The sequence below is a fragment of the Lithobates pipiens genome, unplaced genomic scaffold (genome assembly GCF_037356315.1).
Source record: "Lithobates pipiens isolate NorthernLeopardFrog02 unplaced genomic scaffold, aLitPip1_a1.2 Scaffold_8, whole genome shotgun sequence".
Lineage (NCBI taxonomy): Eukaryota > Metazoa > Chordata > Amphibia > Anura > Ranidae > Lithobates > Lithobates pipiens.
In genome coordinates, this window is record NW_027507903.1 from 522078605 (window position 1) to 522102007 (window position 23403).

The 23403-nt window shown below is 43.0% G+C and overlaps 1 protein-coding gene across 1 annotated transcript in view; it reads right to left on the reverse strand.

Annotated features, from left to right (window-relative positions):
• The window catches only part of ARHGAP25 (Rho GTPase activating protein 25), a 193929-nt gene extending 171824 nt beyond the window's left edge, over positions 1-22105 (reverse strand). Inside the window, exon 1 of the mRNA XM_077469475.1 lies at positions 21734-22105. Within this exon, the coding sequence (XP_077325601.1) occupies positions 21734-21794 (61 nt within the window). The 5' untranslated portion in view covers positions 21795-22105. The remainder of the gene's footprint in view (positions 1-21733) is intronic.
• Between the last annotated feature and the right edge of the window lie 1298 nt (positions 22106-23403).

Here is a 23403-nt window from a genome sequence, read left to right on the forward strand (position 1 = left end):
CATGTATCACCTAAGAATAGTCCCTTCAGTGGGTATATGTAAGGGTTTACAACCACTTTAAGGCCAGACCCGTTAACCCCCAAGGCATGTCATATATGAGAAGAGGTAAATCCTGACAAAGAAGTGGCCAACATACCAGGCTACTGAGGCAAGCAAAGCTGTGTCAGTTCCTGCTTGTGTCAAAGCTTGCCAGCTCATTTATTCTGAACTTTTCTATTGGGAATCAAGGTACCCTTCATCATAGGTGCTTAACCTGTGGCCCTCCAGCTGTTACCGAACACCAAGCCCCATGAAGCATTTCAAGGCTGACAGTTACAAGCATGACGCCCAATGGCAGAGGCATGATGGGACTTGCAGTTCAGCAACAGCTGGAAGGCCACAGGTTGAGCACCCATGCCCTTCATGCTGGGCTAATAGAATTGTGTAGAAGAAGGGAATTGGAAAGCTTCAACACTACCAGGAAGTGTCAGACATTTGAGAGAACTGCTCAGAATTCATATAAGACTGTAGGGACACGGAGGCTGCTACAAACATATGCAGGCATTTCTAGGTGCCACCCAAGAGCAACTTGAAAAACAAAACAAAACCCACAATAGTAATTTCAATATACAAATACCAGCAATGAGCAGCTGACAATGGTGTGAAGTGGCTGTCCCCTGCTGGTGATATTACACCACAAGCCACTTTGAAGGCCTTTAAGGTCCAAAATTTCACAACGTGTTGCTCTGCTTGCTTGATACATGAGGTGCATTGTGTGACTGATCTGCAAGTTAACATTTCCAAAGCACAGGTGGAGGATTTCGCAAAGTTGTGGCTTTACTGGCAGTGGTACCCTGCCCTCAGCCATGCACCGTTTTAAGAAATGTGGCAGCATCCATAAATATGGTCAATAGAATCAAGGACAAAGCCACAGTACATAAGAGGTATCAAAGTGGAAGTGTGGGCAGATGTAGCACACAGAATAAAGGTGGACTTTAATGGCGGATTTTCTTAAAGTGGAGCTCCACCCAAAAGGGGAAACTCTGCTTGTTCACACCCTTTGCCTCTCCATTGTCACATTTGCTATTTTTGGAGGGAGAGGGAGTCGGATATCTGGCTTTGACAGGTACCCGCTCCCATTTTCGTCAAGATAGGCGAACTACGACATTTCCAGCCCCTCCTCCTTCTCCTTCTCCCCGTTGCCTTCTGGGACACACATAGGTCCTTGAAGAAGACGGGCCATTCAGAAAGCGCAGCGCCACTCGCATGTGCTCAGTAGGAAATCGGCTGTGAAGCCTGAAGGCTTCACTGTCGGTTACCCTTAATTAAAATGCCAGCACCCGAAGCCAATTGACGAATCGGCTTGCTGTGCCGGCATCGCAGGATCCCTGGACAGGTAAGTGTCCTTATATTAAAAGTCAGCAGCTACAGTATTTGTAGCTGCTGACTTTTATTTTATTTTTTTTACAGACTGGAGTTCCTCTTTGAGTAGAAAAGGAATGCTAAAAAAAAATATTTTTTTACTTTACCAAAAGAAAGTTTTGTTTTTTGTTTAAGTCAACTTTTTTTTTTTTTTAACATTTACAAGCATAAAGCAGAACTAAAGTCAACTTTTTTAACATTTAAAAATATAAAGCAGAACTAAAGCCAACTTTTTTTAACATTTACAAACATAAAGCAGAACTAAAGCCAACTTTTTTTAGTTTTGAGTGGAAAGGGATTCGAAAATCTGTCAGGTTTTAATAGCTATCTGTGCCTCCATTAGGAAATTCATCATCCCCATTTGTCGTGTTTACCATTATCAGTGAAAAATCCCACATTTAGGGTTTCTCCCAGAACAGTAAAAGAGCAGAAATCTTCCAATGGGGTTCAAGTTCTGATGACCTTGGTGACAACCAGGAATCCTTTTACTTTGGAGGGATTTTCTCGTTTTGGCTATGGGACAGGAAGTGAAGGGAAATCTCCCCAACAGGACACAGATTTTTTTTTTTTTTTTTTTTAAACTGACATGGGTTATAACCCTTACTGTATCCTGAATTAAAAAAGAAATGGTTCCCTTTAGTTCTGCTTTAAACAATGAAGTTTTACAAAAAAAAAAAAAATTGTTGTTTTTCTTCTTTTTTTTTTTATATAAATCTTTACAAAGAGAGTGTGCGAGTCTTTCTGCAGTGTGTGTAATGTGATCTCCCTGCTCAGTACCAGAACAACACCTGCTTTATGAGTCACCAGTAAGTTGCTGCTTTACTTGTAGTGTGGCATCAGTTAGCTACAAGTCATTTTTGCAGCAATTATGCTAGTAAAATTAACAGTCTGTAGAAGAACAGCGTTTCTTAAAACTCTCCAAATTGAAGAACACACCAGTGTTTGCTAATCATTAGAAATTCATACCCAAGGTGCACATACTTGATTACCATCATTTCATTATACAACTTTGGTCCATATATACAGACCGAATTCTTTTACTTTTTATACGTAGATCTAAAGGTTGCATCATCTAAGACACAAATGAAGAGCCATGCTTTTAGAACAAACCCTACCAATGCATTTAGAGAATGATTTCTTCTCTGAAGATGACTGCTAGGTGTACAGAATCTGGTACATGTGATAGCTATCAGGAGCAACATTGCCACCAGGGCAGAAAATGAGAGAAACTCTCCCTTATGAGCACACTGGCAACAAATAAAACTGCAAAACTTAGACAAATACTTGTTAATTTTGGATGGAGTAAGGAAGAGTAACACCCCTTTCACACTGGGGCACTTTGCAGGCACTACAGGGCTAAAAATAGCACCTGCAAAGTGCCCTGAAAGAACCACTGCTGTCTCTCCAAAGTGAAAGCCCTGAGGGCTTTCACACTGGAGCGGTGGGCTGGCAGGACGCTAAAAAAAGTCCTGCTAGCAGCATCTTTGGAGCGGTGAAGGAGCAGTGTATACACCGCTCCTTCATCTCTCCTGCCCATTGAACTCAATGGGGGCAGTACGGTTATACCGCCAGCATAGCGCTGCTGCAGCAGCGGTATGCGGTGGTTTAAACCCTTTCTTGGCTGCTAGCGTGGGTGGGTTAAAGCGCCCCGCTAGCGGCCGAATAGTGCCACGAATTTGAGCACCGCTAGAAATAGCAGTGATTTACCGCTGATACACCCAGTACCCCAGTGTGAAAGGGGCCTTAATGTCAGAAACCCTGCTGGAGACATTCACCTTCTCTATCACAGTGGCCTAAGGCTAAGGTGAGGGAACAATATAAAATTTGGAGAAAGGGAATGGAGGGGAATTTTCCAATGTTATGGTGACAACTACGGAGGTCTTTCCTTACTTTGCAGAGATCACCTATCAACAACATTTAAGACGAGTAGAGTCCTTGCAATGATTAATAAAAGTCCTTAAGAATAGATGAGAACAGAATGGACAGGATTTACCAAAGAGACTTCTCAACTGGCAGTGGCTGCAGCACCTCTGACAAGGACATTGGATGAATTCTGCTGACAATCATATAACACAAGAGCGAGAGAGGAGGGGGGCGCTATGATTCTAGGACTCTCAGGGATGACGTCACTTATGGCCGGGATGTGAAGGGGCCTGGCAACAAGTTTCAGGGCAGTCCCATCTCTTTCTCTAATCTGCCCACATTCGGGAGGAAAGGGCTCTCACAGTGCTCCAGGCTGGATGAATTTGATGGACTAAAGTCTGACAGTTATGCTGTCTATCTTGTTTATACTAGTGCGTGCATACATTGCTTTTTATCTGATTTTAATAATAAACTACTATACTAGAATGGCGGCAACCTTTATCTCTCATCAGTGAGATCTCCTATCACTTCTTGTTGTGTTTTGAGACAGGAAGCAAAATCTCCTGAATGGTACACCAACAGCACACCAATGTCCTGGGTACTTCCCATATTAAAAGTTTTAGGCTTCATTTACACTTGTGCAACTTGTAATGCAACTTTGTACATCAAAGTTGCACGACAAGTCATTCCCCATGTTTTACGATGATAACCATTCATATGTGCGTAACTTAAAGCTACAACAAATTCAAAGTAGTTCAAGCACTACTTTAGTCTGACTTAGACTTCAATGTTAACCCTCAGAAGTTGCATGAAAATCGTACCTGAATGTTATACAATGCAACTTGTGTGCAACAGTTGTCCACAGTCACTGGTCAAAGCCAAAGTCATATCCAAGTTGCACCATCCAAAGTTGCATCAAAGATGCATCAAAGTTGTACCAAAGCTGCACTCCAAAGTCAGCACAACTTTGGAGTTGTACAGGTGTGAACGGAGCCTAAAATGCAAACAGTAAAACTGTGAGTCATTCTATATGTGTAGTAGCGATTTGAGTCAATAATCCATTTTGATTTTATGTGTTGTGTTCTAAATTTTAAAATCGAATTCTGTATTTGACAATACTCTCTCCTCTTCTGGGACGAGCATACCTCAAACAAACATGGCCATGATTTTTATTATTGTCCTTAGCTAATATGAATATGTCTCTGTGCATGCTTATAACATCAACAGCTGGCAAAATGATTGGTTCCCTTAGATGTCTGGTAGATGAAGTAGAAAAGATGGTGGTAAACCAACAGTTAACCTCACGTGCAATAACTGGTAGTTGTTCAACCAGTGCTGCAGTATCTCTTGCAAACTTGAAAAATGTTGAATATTTGAGTGAGCAGTTACCATTTTAGTCTATCTGCATGTTTTCAGAAACACTGAAGAAGCACGTTAGATATAACAAATATTCAGTATGAGCATGTTTTAGTTTATATTTTCAAATATTTTATATGTTGAATATTGTGTCATTGAAATAAAATGCTGAGAAGACAAAGAAGAAACCCATATCAACATTTAGCTGAGACTTTAAGGAGCCAGACTGTCATGACTGAGGCTGGTATGTTGTACCACAATAAGGTTAGCAGAAAGCATCAACTGCTTGTCAAGCAATGGGCAAAGACGGCATATATGTGAGGAAACAAAGTACAGTGCTGTTCAAAAGAATAAACAAAACAGAGAGAAAAAGATTCCCCAAGAAGGGTGATGAGAGTCCTGTAATTGATTGCCTTGATCCAGACCAGACCTCTTGTTTCTCAAGGCCTTCAAGTTGTGACAATCAACAACTTCCTGTCTCACATTCCAGTACATAATTTTGTCCCATGCTACCTGGCTGCTCTCCTCTGCCAAGCTCTGCTCTGGAGACAATGCCTTTCTGCTCCCATTGGTCCTCGACTTGTGATGTTCAAATAGAGCACCAGAGACCCACAGCCAATCAAGTCAAAGGAGGTACAACAGGAACATTGTGCATCACCCGCTAACCCCACCAATTAAAGGGAAGTGCTGCCGCTGACCAATGAGAGCAGATGGGGTGTTTAGAGAAGGGCCTGAGCTTGTAATAATCCCGTCTACGCTGGCCCTGTACTGAGTACTGTGAACCCTAACTCTAACCATAGTTAACCTGCCTTAACCATAGCCTGTTCCTGGATTTCCAATCTGCTGCCTGTCTTGACCCTGAACTATGCTTCATCTACTGCCTGCCCAGACCTCTCTGCTTGAGAGGGAATTATACTTATCGTATACTACCTGCCCTGACCTTGGCCTGTCCCTGGATTACTTTTTTTCTTTTAGTTATTAAGAGGCATAGTGATTAAATAGAAATGTCTGTTTTACCAATCTGTTAAATTGGATTGCTCAGGGTTATCATGGAAGGAATAACTGCACCAGGAGGAGGTGTTTTTTGCCATATGCCCGGGTATTTGTAAACTCAGTCACTAAAATCGTATATAAACTTTAATATGTTAATAAAGCTTCAAAAGTTGTTTTCCTTATTTTCAAATCTGCAGCTTTTATTGAAGTAGTAGCACAGTAGTACAGAAACTACAGGGCCACAAATGCAGCATCGCAACGATTAGGACAGTGCCATTGACAGCAATTGTCGCCAATTTGACATGTCAAATCGCATGTCAAAATACACCAATGTGAACCAGTGCTAAAAGCTTGTTTTTACAGCTGCTTTTTCCTGACTTCGGTAGTCGGCACTGGCTTTGCAACTCTTTTTTTTTTAATGCCCTGTGTGCATGAGGCCTTATTGACAAAGCTTAATTGAACAAGCTGGAGTTAGAAGCTGATTGACTACTGTGCACAGCTGCCCCAGATTCTGAGAGCATCAGTTTTAGTAGATCTACCCTTTAGCCTAGGTCAGTGATGGCGAACCTTGGCACCCCAGATGTTTTGGAACTACATTTCCCATGATGCTCAGCCACTCTGCAGTGTAGTTGAGCATCATGGGAAATGTAGTTCCGAAACATCTGGGGTGCCAAGGTTCGCCATCACTGGCCTAGGTTCACACTGATGCGGGTTTGAAATCATGCAAGTTCAGCTGAATTTGCACGATTTCAAACTGGCAATGCATTCCGACTTCAGGGGTGATTTCACAGACATCTATGCGGGTTCCTGCACAGATGTCTATTCAAATTGCCCCTGAAGTCGCCAAAAGTAGTGCAGAAACTGCTTTTTGGAATCCGGATGGTGCCATTTCCAGTAATAGCCGCCAAATTTGGTATGCGATTTGACATGTCAAATCGCATGCCAAATCATCCCATTGTGAACGTGGGCTTAGTGTATGATCTTATTGAATCTAGTGAGAAAAAAAATATTGTCAAACTGATCCAAATCTGATACCAAATAATAATTGAATGTGCAAATGCAAAGAGTAAATGTATTATGTCAAGCATACTAAGTCATAGCAGTCATTTGGAAATTATCTCCAGCTCTGGCTGCAGTAAAGTAAAATCAGGTTGATGAAATATACACTTGGCATGTGATCATTGCTTTGCACTGCCATAACGAATAATGCCTGCAATTGTTAACCCCAACAAGCATATTAGTCATGTATCAGAGTACAGACTGCCTGTGACACTGTTAGAATGAATACCACTCAGGCAGGAAATTCAGTTGCTTTCATTGATGATTCGCCATTTCCTTGCCCCAGTTTTGCAGGCCTTATTAACCTCATCACAGTGTTTCAGGTAGTTTCTCTTCTAAAGCAGTACAGCTGTGTTATTCAATAATGAAATATGGTATGGCGCTCTCTTGTTACAACAAAGTAATGATTTCTTGGCAAGTTTCTTATTATTTCATCTAATACATTATGTAAGTATAAGTATTTCATATCCTGTTCTTTCTGAGATAAAAGGATGCAGAAAAAGGAACAGATTTCTGCAAAGACTAGCTTATGTCTATCATGTGTCCCACTCTACCATGGGTGCCACAGACAGCAAACTTACCACTCCCTGGCAGGGGACAGGCTTTTCTACTCAGGCTGTGGCTTTTTTAGGTGAAAAAAACAAACTATGAGATATTGAACACCCATTGTTTTGATGCACCTGGAATTCATTTAGCTGATTTAAACTATGGGTTAAATTGAATTGGCCTTGAAAAATATAAACTTTTTCCCCATTCCAAATGTAGGCTACACTCAGGGGGATTAATTAAGGGAGCCTATTGATTTTTTTTGCTACTTACGCTGCTGATGTGAACACTTAAATTATGTGCTGCTTCTCAATGTACTAAAGTTCTCTCCTTTTCCCAAAGCCACTGATACCCCCAGTGTAAGGCTGGCTCCTTGGCTTGCAAGGTCCTATGGAGCCACCATTTATGCATGACTACTTTAAAACTACAGCCTGACATAAGTACATCCCCTGCACTGACAGGTACAGGCAGTCTGAGCTCTTTTGACTCTCAAAGAGGAACTGCAGTCTGCTCACATAATTTGTAATAAAAACATCTTTGCCATTCTGAAGCTTCCCTCCAACCACTTTGCATATTATTTTTATTATACTGTGATTATGTACTTGCCAAATATGCTGCATAAAGCTCCCTCCACTGAGTCTGGCTGCATCCATTTTAACTGTGGGTAGCTAAAGCTGCTGCCTGTTTACTTCCTGGATATACACAGACACACAGAGGCACACCTCCAGCTCTGCAACTCTCATTGGTCCTCTTATGACTCATCTCCCCTCTCTTCCTGGCAAACTCTTATGAGAGTGAGAGGGAGCTATGCATGATGTCATAAGCCTAGGCTTTTTACCAGAAAAGAAACAGGAAGTGGGCTGTATAAGATATTTACTGGCAGAAGAAAAATGTTTTACTATCCAAAGTAAAAACAACAACAAGGGCAGAAGGGGGCGTGATCTGAACATGGCCAAGTACAGACGCGTGTAAGCTGAGCATCTGGCCATCTCCTTTCTATCCCGTTTATCTAGCTCAATTTACCACATAATGCTCTCATCCAAGAAGCGTGCAGCTAAGCGGAACAAGAAGAACACTAATCCGACCCCTGCTGCTCCCTCTCCGGGGGAAATACAGAGGTTCTTCCAGCTCTTACAGTCAGGATCACCGGACTTTAAGATGGCGGACGCACGTGCCTCGCACTCTTCAGGCCTGGATCCTCATGCTTTTCCTGCATCCCCTACAGGGTCCCTGAGCCCGGAGATCTACCCCAATACTCCACCAGCTCTGTCAATACACCCATGGGACTCGCCGCATTAACCCCTAACCTGCAGGGCAGATGTGGAAATGAAATCCATCCTGCAAGCCCTGCTGAAGAATGCCAACATGGAGGCTCTGGTGGGGAGTGTGGAAACTGCACACAGAAAAGAACTTTGGGCCATCAAAAAAGAAGTCCAATCACTGACCACCAGGCTGATTGCAGGTGAGACATCTCTCTCAACAATAGACAGGAGAGTAGCTGCCCTAGAGACACCACAGAATTCCCGCACTGAAGCAATGCTGGGGCTGCAACTACACATGGAAGAGATGGAAGACCAGAGTCGAAGAAACAACTTACGACTCCGTGGCCTACCAGAAGCTAAGGGCCTGACTGACCCGGCAGACATGGTTACGGCCATCTTCAAGAGAGTGGTGGGCGAGCAGCTACCAAAGCACGTGGAATTTGACTAGATCCACAGGGCCCTAGGCCCCTGATCGAACGATCCCTCCAGGCCCCGAAACATGATTTGTCGGCTCCACCACTACGCACACAAGTATACTATAGCACGCAGAGCCCGGGCAACAGGAGATCTGGTCTTCGACGGCGCAGCGGTAAACATTTTTCCAGACCTTTCCAGGGTGATGCTCCAGCGATGAGCTCTCTTGAAACCTCTGTTAGATCTGGCCAGGAGGCAAATTTTCACCTACCAATGGTTCTTCCCATCTGTCAATCACCTCCCACAAAGGCCAGGAAACCTTCACGCTTCATTTACTGGAGTCCCTTCCAGCGCTCTTCAACTTCCTGGCAACAGACCCGATCATGATCCCGAATTGGCTGGGCTTCATCCTGCGATCCAAAGGTCGAACAAGCTCTGACGCATCGGGCAGAGAACCCCAACCTAGGCCACAAAGGAGCCAGCACCGCTCAAGAGCACCATCCCCAGAGGAGACATGGGAGTCATGAGCAGCCATTCGCTGCACACAAATTACATTACAGTAACATTACATTGGTCCTGTCCGCCCACCATATGATGCCCACTGTGCCCAGTCATGACCCTGCACCTCCTACTCAAACTTTCCCCGTATTTTCTGCTGTCCCCCCCACCCCTCTCATAACTGTGGATGAACACCGTCCTTCCCCAGAACATGGCCATATCTACTTGACTCTATGGCAGCATGTTTATTTTTTTTTGGACACCACTTTGCACCCGTCACCAGTACTGAAGAAGACTCATGTGCCGATGGCTATTTCCTGGAGAGACCCCAGTACTTGGCCTGATCATCCTCAGACTGACCCCTCTTGGATGGTGTTCAGGCATGGGCGCTGCTGCCGGGGGTGCAATGGACACACCACCCGACTCTTGGGATTACCGGTAACTCTTTTGCATGTTAGGGGGGTTGTTGAGCCAGGTTGAAATATGGCAGTGAGCTGATGGCAAAACGAGTGCCTGAGTACTTCCCCTGGGGTCATTGCCTGAGAAAATGTTTAGGGGGAGAGATGGCACACGCAGAGACATGAGGGGAGGAGGATGGCTGTCAGACCCTGTGGATGCACAACTTTCTAGCTCACTCCCTCATGTGACTACAGGGACCCGCATCCCCAGGTGGGCCATGGGGACCCCAGGGGAGTGGAATCTAGTAGAAGTGCTAGTTCAATGCTAAGGGGGCCATTTGGTCATGATTGGTACTGGATAGTTCTCACTAAAGGGCTGAGCTATAGTCAGAACCTAGGTTTGGTGCTTCATTTGATGACATACCCGCAACACTCACGATACCTTTAATGACCCAAAAGTAGCACCCTCAACTGAACCCTTAGCTGAGCACTTGAACCCCTGGGCAGTTACAAACAGTGGGTTATAATAATACTACAATATAGCATAGAATGCTGCAGGCATCTTAAAGCAATTTTATAGTTACATTTTTAACTTTGACCTACAGGTAAGCCTATAATAAGGCTTACCTGTAGGTAAAAATATCCCCTAAACCTGTACGGTTTAGGAGATATTCCCCTCGCAATAAGCCGCTGACTTCAGTGGCACATGTGCACCGGGGATTCTCGGGTGAAAGTTCGGCAGACACCAGACCCTGCTGGGAAGAAAACTCCTGCCGCTTGCGCAGGAGTTACAACATCGCTGCTCCGGCCACTCACAGCGCGGGAGACACGCCGAGGGAACATGTCAGCTCCCTCGGTGTGGACTGAGTGAGATGCCGGCGTCTCGTTCTAAGGTATTTCATAATGAGCTAGTATGCGATGCATACCAGCTCATTATGCCTTTTCCCTTACAAGTGTAAAAAAAAAAAAAGTCAGCAGGTTTACTCCTGCTTTAATTCCATCTTAATTCCTGTCTGGGGAGGTGGATGGGCTAATCCAGTGACTATGCGGCCCTTATGCGATGCTCTGTGCCGGCAAGGTGACCTCCCCCGGCGCGGTGTGATACCATGGGGCACTCAACTGTCATTTCTGTCATATGTTTTACCGCTTACTAAATGTTTATAGTTATGGCTTAAGTTTACTTATTCTCCTTGCATCTAACTACACTTAAGATTTTGCTGGGGTGGATGGGAAGGCCGGGTCCTCTCTTTTTGGTAACTGCCTAACTCCTCCCCCACGTAGGCCAATGCACACTACTGTTTTTTAGGTAGAGATGCGATATTTCAATTTTATTGCTTGCATACTTAGTTTTTTCAGGTCTCCCTTTCCTGACCTGACCTTTACCTCAATCTCATCCCCCTCCTCCTGTCACCACCTATCCTCTCTAATTGTGTCTGTTAACCCCTCCCTTTTGTCTTTTCCCCCCTCCACCCTCCTTCGCTACTTTCCTTCTCTTCCCACTCTCCTTTAAACGACATCGCAATGGAATCTATAAAGGTAGTATCACTAAACGCAAGAGGTCTGAATATTCCATAGAAGAGAAGCATGCTATTAAACAACTTAAAGAGTTCTCACACTGATGTTGCCTTTATACAAGAAACTCATTTTAAAAATGATAAACTCCCAATTCTTAAAAACTGATTTTTCCCCCTGACATATCACTCCACTAACCCGCAGCCAAGTCTAAAGGGGTATACTGCTCTCCAGTAAACTACCGAGGCAATGCCAGGCAGTGGTCACAGACCCTGAAGGAACCTTTGTGTTTCAGAATGGACTTGTATGTGAAGTGCAACTTACATTGGCAACGCTGTACGCCCCCAACGAACACTGGGACAAATTCAAGCATACACTAGATAAACTTCAGGAGTTCACAGAGGGCCAATTAATCCTTGGGGTTGATTTTAATGTCCCTCTGTCGGATACCTCCTCCAGTCATTCCACGGTCCCTCCAACTCACAGAAAGCGAATAGCTAACTCCATACACAAAGCTTAACTGATTGATGTGTAACACCTTCAGCACTCGGGAGAATGAGACTATACGTTCTACTCTTCACCATATAAAATATACACCAGGATAGACTTCTTCTTGATTCCTCATAGCCAGCTACAATCAGTATCCATCGGATTCCACAATTGGCCACATTACATGGTCAGAAAATGCTCCCATCTCCCTTACATATACACTCTCCAAGAGATCCTTGGCTAGATCCCGTTTCTGAAGTCTAAACGAGAGTCTCCTACAGATCGCTGAGGTACCAGCGGATGTTGCCACGGAACTAACTCTGTACTTTCAAGAGAACAACACCCAAGACTGCGACCCTGGCTCCCTTTGGGAGGCCCATAAGACAGCGGGACACTTATTAAACACGGCGCACGTATTAAGAGAGAATGTAATGAAGAACGCACCAAACTTACCTCTGCAGAATCTCATCACAAGCACACCCCCTCACACGAACTAGAGATAGACCTAGGGTCTCTACGGAAACAAATCACAGACTTATTACATTACAAAGCCAAGGCAGAACTACAATGCAAATCTCACAGGGGTTTAGCGATTTTTACTCCACCTTATACAATCTACCGAACAGAGAACCCCTCCAAGCTGACATTGAGGAATATATAACGTCCTCCCAAATTCCGTCCCTTCCCACAGATGTCTAGGAAGAACTGGACTCACCAATCACCCTCGAAGAGCTCCAACTAGCCGTTGGAGCCATGAAACCAGGTAAAGCCCTGAGCCCAGACAGCTATACCGTCCAATACCATAAAACATTCCTCCCGATAATTGGCCCACAAATGGTGACATTCTTTAACGAGGTGGGCTCAGAGGCCATTTTCCCCAGAGACACGCTTAAAGGCTCATATCACTTTGATTTACAAAGAAGGTAAGGATCCGAGCTCATGTGGGAGCTATAGGCCCATCTCCCTTTTAAAAATTGATCTGAAACTGTTCACAAAGATCTTGGCTACCCGATTGGCACAGCATCTTCAATCCTTGGTACACCTTGACCAGGTGGGCTTTATCCCTACCAGAGAGGCAAGAGATAATACCATTAAGGTATTAAATCTTCTTCACTTAGCAACTACTAAAGGTGCCTCCTGTGTATTTTTAAATACCAATGCCAAAATACATTCGACCGCATGAAGTGGAACTTTATGTTCTTAGTTCTCCGTCACATTGGTCTGAGAGAGAGGATGCTTGGCTGGATAGGCAAGATCTATTCTAACCCTACAGCTCAGGTGAAAGCAAACGGTCTGCTATCTAACCCATTCCCTATCAGAAATGGAACAAGGCAGGGGTGCCCCTTATCAACCGTCCTTTTTGTTCTTTCCCTGGAGCAGTTCCTATGCAAAATAAGGTTAAACCCAAACATACAAGGACTTTTAGTAGAGGATTCCCAGTGTAAAATATTGGCTTACGCGAATGACTTATTCTTTTCCTTAAACCCCACAATCTCTCTACCAAACCTCCTTAAAGAATTTTATATATATGGTGCTCTCTCAGTCCTGAAAATAAACTTCTCCAAATCAGAAGCTATGGGAGTCACAACCTTTACCTGCTTTGTCTGGGCTCAAATAAAGCCCCGTCTATGTTGGACCCAAATGTCGCTTCCAAAACAAAACGGGAGACTGGCACTACCAGACATCCAACAATATTATCAGGCCACTCATTTTGGCCAAGTACTTGATTGGAGGTGCAATGTGACATCCAAACACTGGATAGAAAAGGAGCACTCTCAAGCCACCATACCCTTAAAGAGTGCATTATGGTGCTACAACTGCCTGCCCCCAGGACTGAAATCCCACCCACTGATAGGGACCACATTAAGACACAGTACCTACGTCACCATACAAACATCCCTCACACCGGAAAATTCACCGCTATACCCGATACTCGGACATCCAAGCTTCACGACAGGTATTCAACCTACTGAGTACATAACCCTGAGAGACTTAATATATGAACAAGCCTCCAATTTTGTCACGGTGGAGCGTTTGCTGTCGCTTCAGAAATTGGCTGATGCGACAGACAACTATCAACTTTCCTTCTGGACTCCTTAAACTCTATCCCTGACCCCCAAAACATCTTTCGCAAAGTACTGTTCGGATACTGAGCTGCTATCTCAAATACTATCCAAAATGTACTCCTACTAAACACGCCCTCACAACAACAACACATACCCTGCCTGGAAAGATGGGAGACAGACCTTAACTGTAAATTCTGGGTGACACAAAAACACCACATCATCAGATTTGCCATCAAATCCTCCCTGTGCACTAAAATACAAGAAACAAATTTCAAAATATTATCCAGGTGGCACATCACACCCACTAGACTACACAAGTGCTTTCCAACCAACTGAGACCATTGCTGTTGCTGCAGGGGGGACGAGGGGTCACTACTACACATCTTCTGGTCCAGCCCTAGATTAGGGAACTTCTGGGGAAACGTCTGCCGCATAACACAGAAATTCATGGAATTTAAAATTCCAGATGATGCGGCATTCTTCCTACTCCAACTTTCAAAAATCCCAGCTAAAACGTACGAAAAAAAAATCACTATTACGACATTTACTAAGGCATGTATACCTCTTTACTGGAAACAGCAGTGCCCACCGACCACAATGTGTTGGTTGTGGAAGGTAGAGGATATGAACAAGACGGAGGCCTTAGTCCTTACTGCGCAACATAACCATGAGAAATACACAAAGGCCTGGAGTCTCTGGAATATCTTTGTTTTCTCTGATGAGGAGAAAACCCTATTAGGGTCATAGATCATTTATGCCCTGGAACCGTAATTGTTCCCCCACGCCCACGCCCTGTCCCTTTTCTTTCTCCCCCCCCCCCCCCCCCTTCTAGTGCTTTGTCCTCGCTATTCTACCTCCTTCCACATACCTTTTGGTTTATTGTTTTAAAGAGAAAAGTGAAAAGACACTGGGGAGATCCTGTTACCTTTTGACTGTGAAAGTTGAGCTCTATGAACTCACGTTATATGTACCAATAGCTTTCATTTTCTTGTTTTAGACTATTAAGAATGATGTTGATACAATATGTTTAAAGTTTTAATACACATTGAATTAAGTATATGTAACCTCAGTGATATTAACATCTTAGTTGTAATGATGGGGTCTCATCCTTTGTGAGTGTTCAATAAAAAATTTAATTGAAAAAAAAAAGGGCAGAAGATGTAATACATGGAAAGTGGAAAAAATGACTGAAAGTTCCGCTTTAAGACATGTCTCCTAAGTGTTATTGATTGACTGCATCTTGTAAGCACCACGCATGTGCAATGGCGCTATAAATTATGAGACATGTAGTCTCAAGGAGGGGAATTAAGTGGTTGTAAACAGTGTGCACTGCCATAGCTGAAGTTTGGGGAAGCTGCATACAAGATCCTGAGGCTGCCGGTTTTAGTACTACTTTAAATACTGTGTCTTTTAGGTACAGATAATCTAAGGTGGTCCTATGCATCAACAAGATCTCTTATGTGCAGAAATTTTAAAGAAGACAGGTGCGTTATTCAAGTTCTTCTGCAGAAGTACAAAGAAACATGCAATACTGAGGACTGAGTGGCCTGCCAAAGAAAACTTGCAGCAGATGAAAGACATCATGCTGACTTCCCTTTGCAATCCGAGATGTCTAGTAGCACCATTTATTTATTTCAGGTACTTATATAGCATTGTCAATTTATGCAGCGCTCACATATATATTGTACATTCACATGAGCCCCTGCCTTTAAGCAGCTTACAATCTAAGGGCCCTAACTTACATTCATACATACACATACTATGTAGGGCCAATTTGGACAGGAGCCATTAACTTATCAGCATGTTTTTGGAGTGTGGGAGAAAACCAGAGTACCTGGTGGAAACCCTCGCAGGCAGAGGGAGAACATGCAAACTCCAGGCAGGTAGTGTTGTAGTTGGGATTTGAACTGGTGACCTAGTGCTGCTAGGTGGAATTGCTAACCACTACACCACTGTGCTGCACCATCATCTTAGACATAGCAGAAACCAATGCATCTCTGGTTCACCCATCTACAGCCTGGTCAAGTCTACAGTATTGTCAGAGCAATCTTCATGGAAGGATTGCTGTACCTCTGAAAAGGAAACAATAACAAGCAACTTGCCTATGCATGAAAACGCAAGAAGTGATATGCAGCAAAGAGGCAGCAGATGCTCTGGACTGATATTTTTAAATCTGAAATATTTGGCTGCAATGTAAGGAAGTTTGTTCACCAAAAACCCAGAGAGTAGTACAATGATGAGTGTCTGCAGGTAGCACCGAGCATGGTAAAAGGTTACTTGCAAGTTTGGGGCTGCATTTCTGCACATGGAGTTGACCAGGATTAATGGTTTCCTCCAAGCTGAAAAGTACAAGCAGATATTTTACCACTGTTGACGTATCAGGGAGGCAAATTTAAAGTGTTACTAAACCTAAAACCTGCATTCAATATATCTGGTCTTCTACAGTACACAGAATATGAAATTGCAATTATTTTAGTAAATATAAACTGCTAAATACCCTTTCTCATCAGCAGTATATAGCAGCCTTGTGACTTGTATCAGTTTCTAGTAATGCTTGTAGGAGGAGTTTTCATTTTTCCCTAATCCTCTTTCTGGACAGTGCTGATTGGCCCTGTGCTGATCATATGCACTCTCCCAAGAAATAAAAAAATCTCTAGCAATACACACCAAACTGAGCATGTGCAGTCTGTCCTCTGGCACAATAACACTTTAACTTTAATGCAGGAACCACCAAATGAAGTCAACTGAGATTGGCTTTTGTTAGGCTGCTAATTATTTAGGATGAGACAGATTAAAACAGAGTTCACTTTATCAAATTAGAAGACTAGGAGCAGATGCAAGAGAGATATTCATTTGCTGAGCTGAAAGCTTTACATACATACATGATACATACATGATATACTAAAAAAAGCCAAATACTACAGAGATATTTCCCAATCATTTATTGGACATTTTGACATTGGGACTTCTGCAGAGTATGTATATATCCCATTTTTAAAAACTGGAAATTTTAAAAGCGTGTATGCCCAGGCATCTGAATCTAAAACAGACAAGTAATTCCAAAAAATTTAATGCAGGCACTGAGGTACTTTTAAAGTGGTTGTAAACCCTTACAAACCACTTTGACCTACAGGTAAGCCTAGATTAAGGCTTACCTATAGGTACAAGAAATATCTCCTAAACCTACACGGTTTAGGAGATATTTACAAAAAGACAGGCACTGCAGGCACACTGAGCAGGCCGCAGATCACGGCGATATGCCGCTCGTGTCGGCTCCCGTGCGCATGCGCGGGAGTGACGTCATCGCGGCTCCGGCAAATCACATCGCAGCGAGACCAGGAAGTCACTCCGGGATACATGGCAGCGGCGAAGATAAAGGAGGAGGACCGCTTTGTGGGCTTCGTTCTCAGGTAAGTTATTCATAATGAGCTAGTATGCTATGCATACTAGCTCATTATGCCTTTACCTTGTAGGTTGCATTTAAAAAAAATATATATAAAGTGCCTTTACTTCCTCTTTAAGGAAAAATAGCTTTTGACACAGGTATACAAGAAGTTCATGCTGCATTTTTACTGGTTTATATACAGGATTAAAACCAGTTAAAAAAAAAAAGATATTGTTATCAAAACACCACACAATGTGATGTTTAGCAAGCACATCAGTAAAACATAAATGTACACTGCTTACAGCAATTCAAAGATTCAAATAATGCATTCTATATCCTTAAAAACATGTCAAAAATGCATATCAGTAGGAAAACCAAAACAATTGTTGTAAACCCTTGTTTTTTCACCTTAATGCCTTATACAAACGACCGGACTTTCCGCCTGAAAAGGTCTAACGGAATCATTCCGTCGGATATTCCAATCGTGTGTGGGCTTGATCGGACTTTTTTCTTCAAAAATTCAGACCGACTTAGAAATAGAACATGTTTCAAATCTGTCCAACGGACTTAATTTCTATCGGGAAAACCGATCGTCTGTATGCTGGTCCGACGGACCAAATACAATGCAAGGGCAGCTATTGGCTACTGGCTATTGAAGTCCTTTTCTAGTCCCGTCATACGTCATCACGTTCAAAATGAACAGACTTTGGTCCGTTCATGTATGGGTAAGTCCGTTTGGTCAGAAGTCCATCGTAACTCTGTCGAAAGTCCGTCAGAACTCCGTCGGGAAGACCGTCAGACCTTTTCTGCTGGAAACTCCGGTCGTGTGTACGCGGCATGATGCATCCTATGCATTAAAGTGAAATAACACCTGGCAGTCACCGGCCCCACAACCCCCCCCATGTCCCTCTCTTCATGGGGTCCCGGCTCTTAATTGGATAGATTGATAGCAGCGCAGCCATTGCTCCCGCTGCTGTCAATCAAATCCAATGTCGTGGGGGCGGTGCTGAGTCTGGCATTCATGTCTGTGGATGAAAATGTTGGACTTGGGAGCGCACCCGCAAGGAAACCCCCCCGGGAGAGAGCTTCTCCTAGGGGGTTATCCTGTGGGGAGGAGCCGCAAGAGCCGCTTGGGGACCCCAGAAGAGGATGTTTGGGGCCACTCTGCAAAACGAGCTGCACAGTGGAGGTATGACATGTTTGTTATTTAAAAGGAAAAAAAAAAGAACCTTTACAATCACTTTAAAGCCTTGACTCTCTGAGGGGACAGATATGAGACTGTTCCACCATATTAAAAACAATAGGAAGGAATGTTAGTGCTGTGAAAGTCAGCAGAAGAAAATGTAAGCACTGTGCAGGACAGAGTTGATTGACACTCAAAAAAGTGGTAATTTCCCCGTAGAATTTGGGGAATGTTTCCTCTACAACAGACCAGCGTTCAACAGCGCGTGTAGGTGGTGTACAGCACGATGCAGTGGAATAACACAATCAGTCTCAGTACAGTGAATGAACTTGTATTGAAATAAAGAAGAGCCAAACTCTCATAGTTCCAACAGTTTAAGCAGAAAGCAGAATGTAGCTGTCAGCGTCTGTAGAGAAGGGAAGAATGCAGCCTTGCTGTCTTGTGCCCAAACAAGTTGCAGGTGTCCAGACAAGTTGCAATCCCTATGCTTTACCTCCTTGTCAGGAATCTTTTAGTGCCATTAGTGCTGTCCCTAACAGGTGGGGTACCTGCCCCTACTCCAACAACTTGCAAATGCACACCAAACCTGGGAGCCAGGGCCTTAAATATGCTCTACCTGACCCAAGATGGCTACCAGAGTCACATGGGGCAGAAACATCCAATTTGATGCATACCCAGTGATCCAAGAAACCATAGAGGAATTATGTTGCTCTTGACTTCCTCTCCAACTGCAGTGATGCTGCGGAGAGCGCCACCTGCAATGGAGAAAGCAGACTGCACTTGCCTACACACAGGCAGCAGGAGAGATAAGTATTCTTTTTTTCTGTACATGTATTTATTAAGACTCTCCTTGCATTGACGCAACACAGCAAAGTAAACAGGCTCTAAGTGACCACAGCCCAAATCAGAAGAATATGTTTGGAGGGATTTTTTGTCATGGTGGTAGGGATATTACACTGTGCGCTTCAGTGAGGAAAATATGCAGTAATAATTTTACTTGTTTTCATTGATATCTATAATATTATTTTTACTCTAGATTACATTTTGGTACATTATATACAGTATATACACTCACCGGCCACTTTATTAGGTACACCTGTTCAATTGCTTGGTAACACAAATTGCTAATTGGCCAATCACATGGCAGCAACTCAATGCATTTAGGCATCTAGACATGGTGAAGACGATTTGCTGTGGTTCAAACCGAGCATCATAATGGGGGAAGAAAGGGGATTTAAGTGAAACTGAGCTGCAGCATGGTGGCCAAGATGATACAGCAGTTTAACAGGACAGGTTGCACTCAGAACAGGCCTCGCTGTGATTGACCAAAGAAGGTGAATGTGCATGCTCAGGGTCATATCCAGAGGTTGTCTTTGGGAAATAGACATACAAGTGCTGACAGTATTGCTGTAGAGGTTGAAGGGGTGGGGGGTCAGTCTGTCAGTGCTCAGACCATACGACGCACGCTGCATCAAATTGGTCTGCATGGCTGTTGTCCCAGAAGGAAACCTCTTCTAAAGTTGATGCACAAGAAAGCCCACAAACAGTTTGCTGAAAACAAGCAGACTAAGGACATGGATTACTGGAACCATGTCCTGTGGTCTGATAAGACCAAGATAAACTTATTTGGTTCAGATGGTATCAAACATATGTGGCGGCAACCAGGTGAGGAGTACAAATACAAGTGTGTCTTGCCTACAGTCAAGCATGATGGTGGGAGTGTCATGGCCTGGGGCTGCATGAGTGTCGCTGTCACTGGAGAGCTACAGTTCATTGAGGGAACCATGAATGCCAACATGTACTGTGACATACTAAAGCAGAGCATGACCCCCTCCCTTTGGAGACTGGGCCACAGGGCAGTATTCCAACATGTTAACGACTCCAAACACACCTCCAAGATGACCACTGCCTTGCTAGAGAAGCTGAGGGTAAAGGTGATGGACTGGCCAAGCATGTCTCCAGACCTAAACCCTATTGAGCATCTGTGGGGCATCCTCAAACGGAAGGTGAAGGAGTGCAAGGTCTCTAACATCCACCAGCTCCGTGAAGTCGTAATGTGAGTGGAAGAGGACTCTAGTGGCAACCTGTGAAGCTCCGGTGAACTCCTTGCCCAAGAGGGTTAAGGCAGTGCTGGAAAAAAATGGTGGCCACGCAGAATATTGACACTTTGGGCCCAATTTGGACATTTTCACTTAGGGGGGTACTCACTTTTGTTGCCAGCGGTTTAGACATTAATGGTTGTTTGTTGAGTTATTTTAAAGGGACAGCTAATTTACACTGTTATACAAGCTGTACACTCACTAATTTACATGGTAGCAAAGTGTAATTTCTTCAGTGTTGTCACATTTACAAATACGTGAGGGTGTACTCACTTTTGTAAGATACTGATTGTATATATATATATATATATATATATATATATATATATATATATATAGATAGATAGATAGATAGATATATATATATATATATATATATATATACATACATATACACACACATACATACACATACACACACACATACAGTGCTCTATTCATGAAAAGTAAATGAGGAGTATCAGCCTTTGTTCATACTCTATGCCTGCTACAGAACTCTGAATATGAACAGTGTGATCATAACGACAAACAAAATTGTGACAAGGATGGTCTAGCCAACTAACCAAGCAAATAAGAACGGTCAAAACATGAAGCCAAGACAAATGATCAACTACCCTTTACCCAAGTATGAATGCTAACCATAAGGCAAGAATATAAGGCAAGAGTTGTAGCCAAGTCAGATAAGTCAGTTAACAGAAATATAGAAGGCAGCAGAAACACACTCTAGAACTGTATTTTACGATGGGCTAATAGACTCTGTAGCCTGGAACCCTTGAAAAGGCTAACTGTCCGATAATTGGTGTGCTGAGGCCTGGGAAGGCACATGCGGCAACTAGATATCAGAGTCTTAACTGCCCACTGACCAGCTGATGAGGATCAAACCAAAGATGAGTGAATACAAGACAACCCACCAGATAATCATCAGGTGAATTCTTTACAGAAACACAATAAAGGCTTATTGGATCAGGCAATGCTGCGTGCAATTATGCACAAAGTGTGGTAGTCTACAGCAATCAATTACATTTTGTATTACTGCTATATGATCTGATTCAGATATATGAATTCTGATCGGTTGTATTACTGTACTATATACACACGCATTAAGTAAGCCACAAAGTTAAATTACTTTATGAAAGAATGAGTTTTCTTCCTGATAAAATATCACACCCACATCATACATACAAATATATATAAAAAAAACGTCTTTACCTCTACGGGCAAGGTCGGATTTCAAGGAAAAATCCCATTTTCCTGGAAGTTTCAGCGACATGGCGATGAAGCCAGGCGTTTGAGAATTCAATTGTCAGGCCCAATGCAAATCCACCATGTTAACATTACAGCTGCATGTTAATTCACCAGCAGTCTTCCTCTTTCCGCTGCTTAGCTCAGCAGGTAATGTCTGGAACGATTCAATTACTGAACCTTACACATTGCTTCGAAAAAGGTTTCATATTCTTGGGTACTTCCTTCAAGACGGCCGAAGTATCCAACCTCACACCAAGAGCAGCTCAGGATCTTGTTAATCTGAAAATACTGAAAAAAAGAAAAACTCGACTCTCCAGTCAGTCAGCTACATTGTACGCATTTGAGGAAGTTGTGGGCATTTCATAAACACATTTGAGAAAAAAAAAAAAAAATGTATTCAAAAGGAGCAGAGGCTGTGTAATTTCTGCCTGACAGCTTGTAAATGAATGTACAGCAAGCAATGAAAACCCCCTTCAGATACCATGCAGGATGTACTTATGCACATTCATTAAAATAAAATATAAAACTAAGTGTATTTATAATAGCCTAATTGCTCAGACTTACAGGCAGGTGTATACGCAAATATATATATAAAAAATCATATAACTCAGTTATGTGTTCATTTAAATAAATCCCAAAAAGAGGAACACAAAGCCCTCAACATCACTGTGATGCAGTAACACAATAACAATGTATCTATATAGGTCATTGTCATCCCAAATCCCAAAAATTAGGTGCTTATTCATCAATTTAAAATCATACAATCCTTTCTTTTAGGTTTCTGATTCAACTATACGTTAAAATTAACCCAAAAGACAATGCCTAGCCTCTGAATGGCTTTATTTTTCATTTGGAATCTACTTCTGCTTCTGATTGTCCATCTTGCTAAATCTCTATTATTGACAGAGGCAACATCTTTTTAAAAGATAAATAGACACCCTTTCCCATACCAACCTTTTATTGCCCCCTGTAGCCTCAGTAACACCCATTGGAGCATGGAGTGGGAGTGTGCACAGAATCATGTTGTAAATAATTGTATTCCCACCCTGAAACCCTATGCGATGCATTCTAAATCTGGCTGCATTGGATTTTTAAAAAACATGAAGGGTTCATTTGCACTTGCTATCCAGGATTGGGAGGGGAGGGTAAGGGTGGTAAAAACAAATGATCAGACTACAAAGGCAGCTTTACAGATTTTGCATGGTAGAAAATGATCCCCCCACGCCCCCGTCATGGTCAACTGGAAGAGGAGAATAAAATAAAATTAAAATAAAGTGGGGGATAACATATGCACCATACAAAGTTGGAACTTTCTGTGCTATGCTGTACTGCCCATTACAAATAACCCACGGACGGTAAATGTATAATAGTGCTGCGCTGTATGGGGAAAGGGGGGCAGCACTATTATACATTTACCCATTCCTATTAGGGTTAGAGTTTTTTCCCTTCACCAGTGCATGCAGCAGTAGCCCATCTTCCTTTTACATTACACCAGTGTTTCTCAAATCCAGTCCTCAGGCCCCCCCAACAGGTCATGTTTTCAGGTTTTCCATTATTTTTCACAGGTGATTTGATCAGTTTCACTGCCTTAGCAATTACCACAGCCGTTTCATCTGAGGGAAATCCTGAAAACA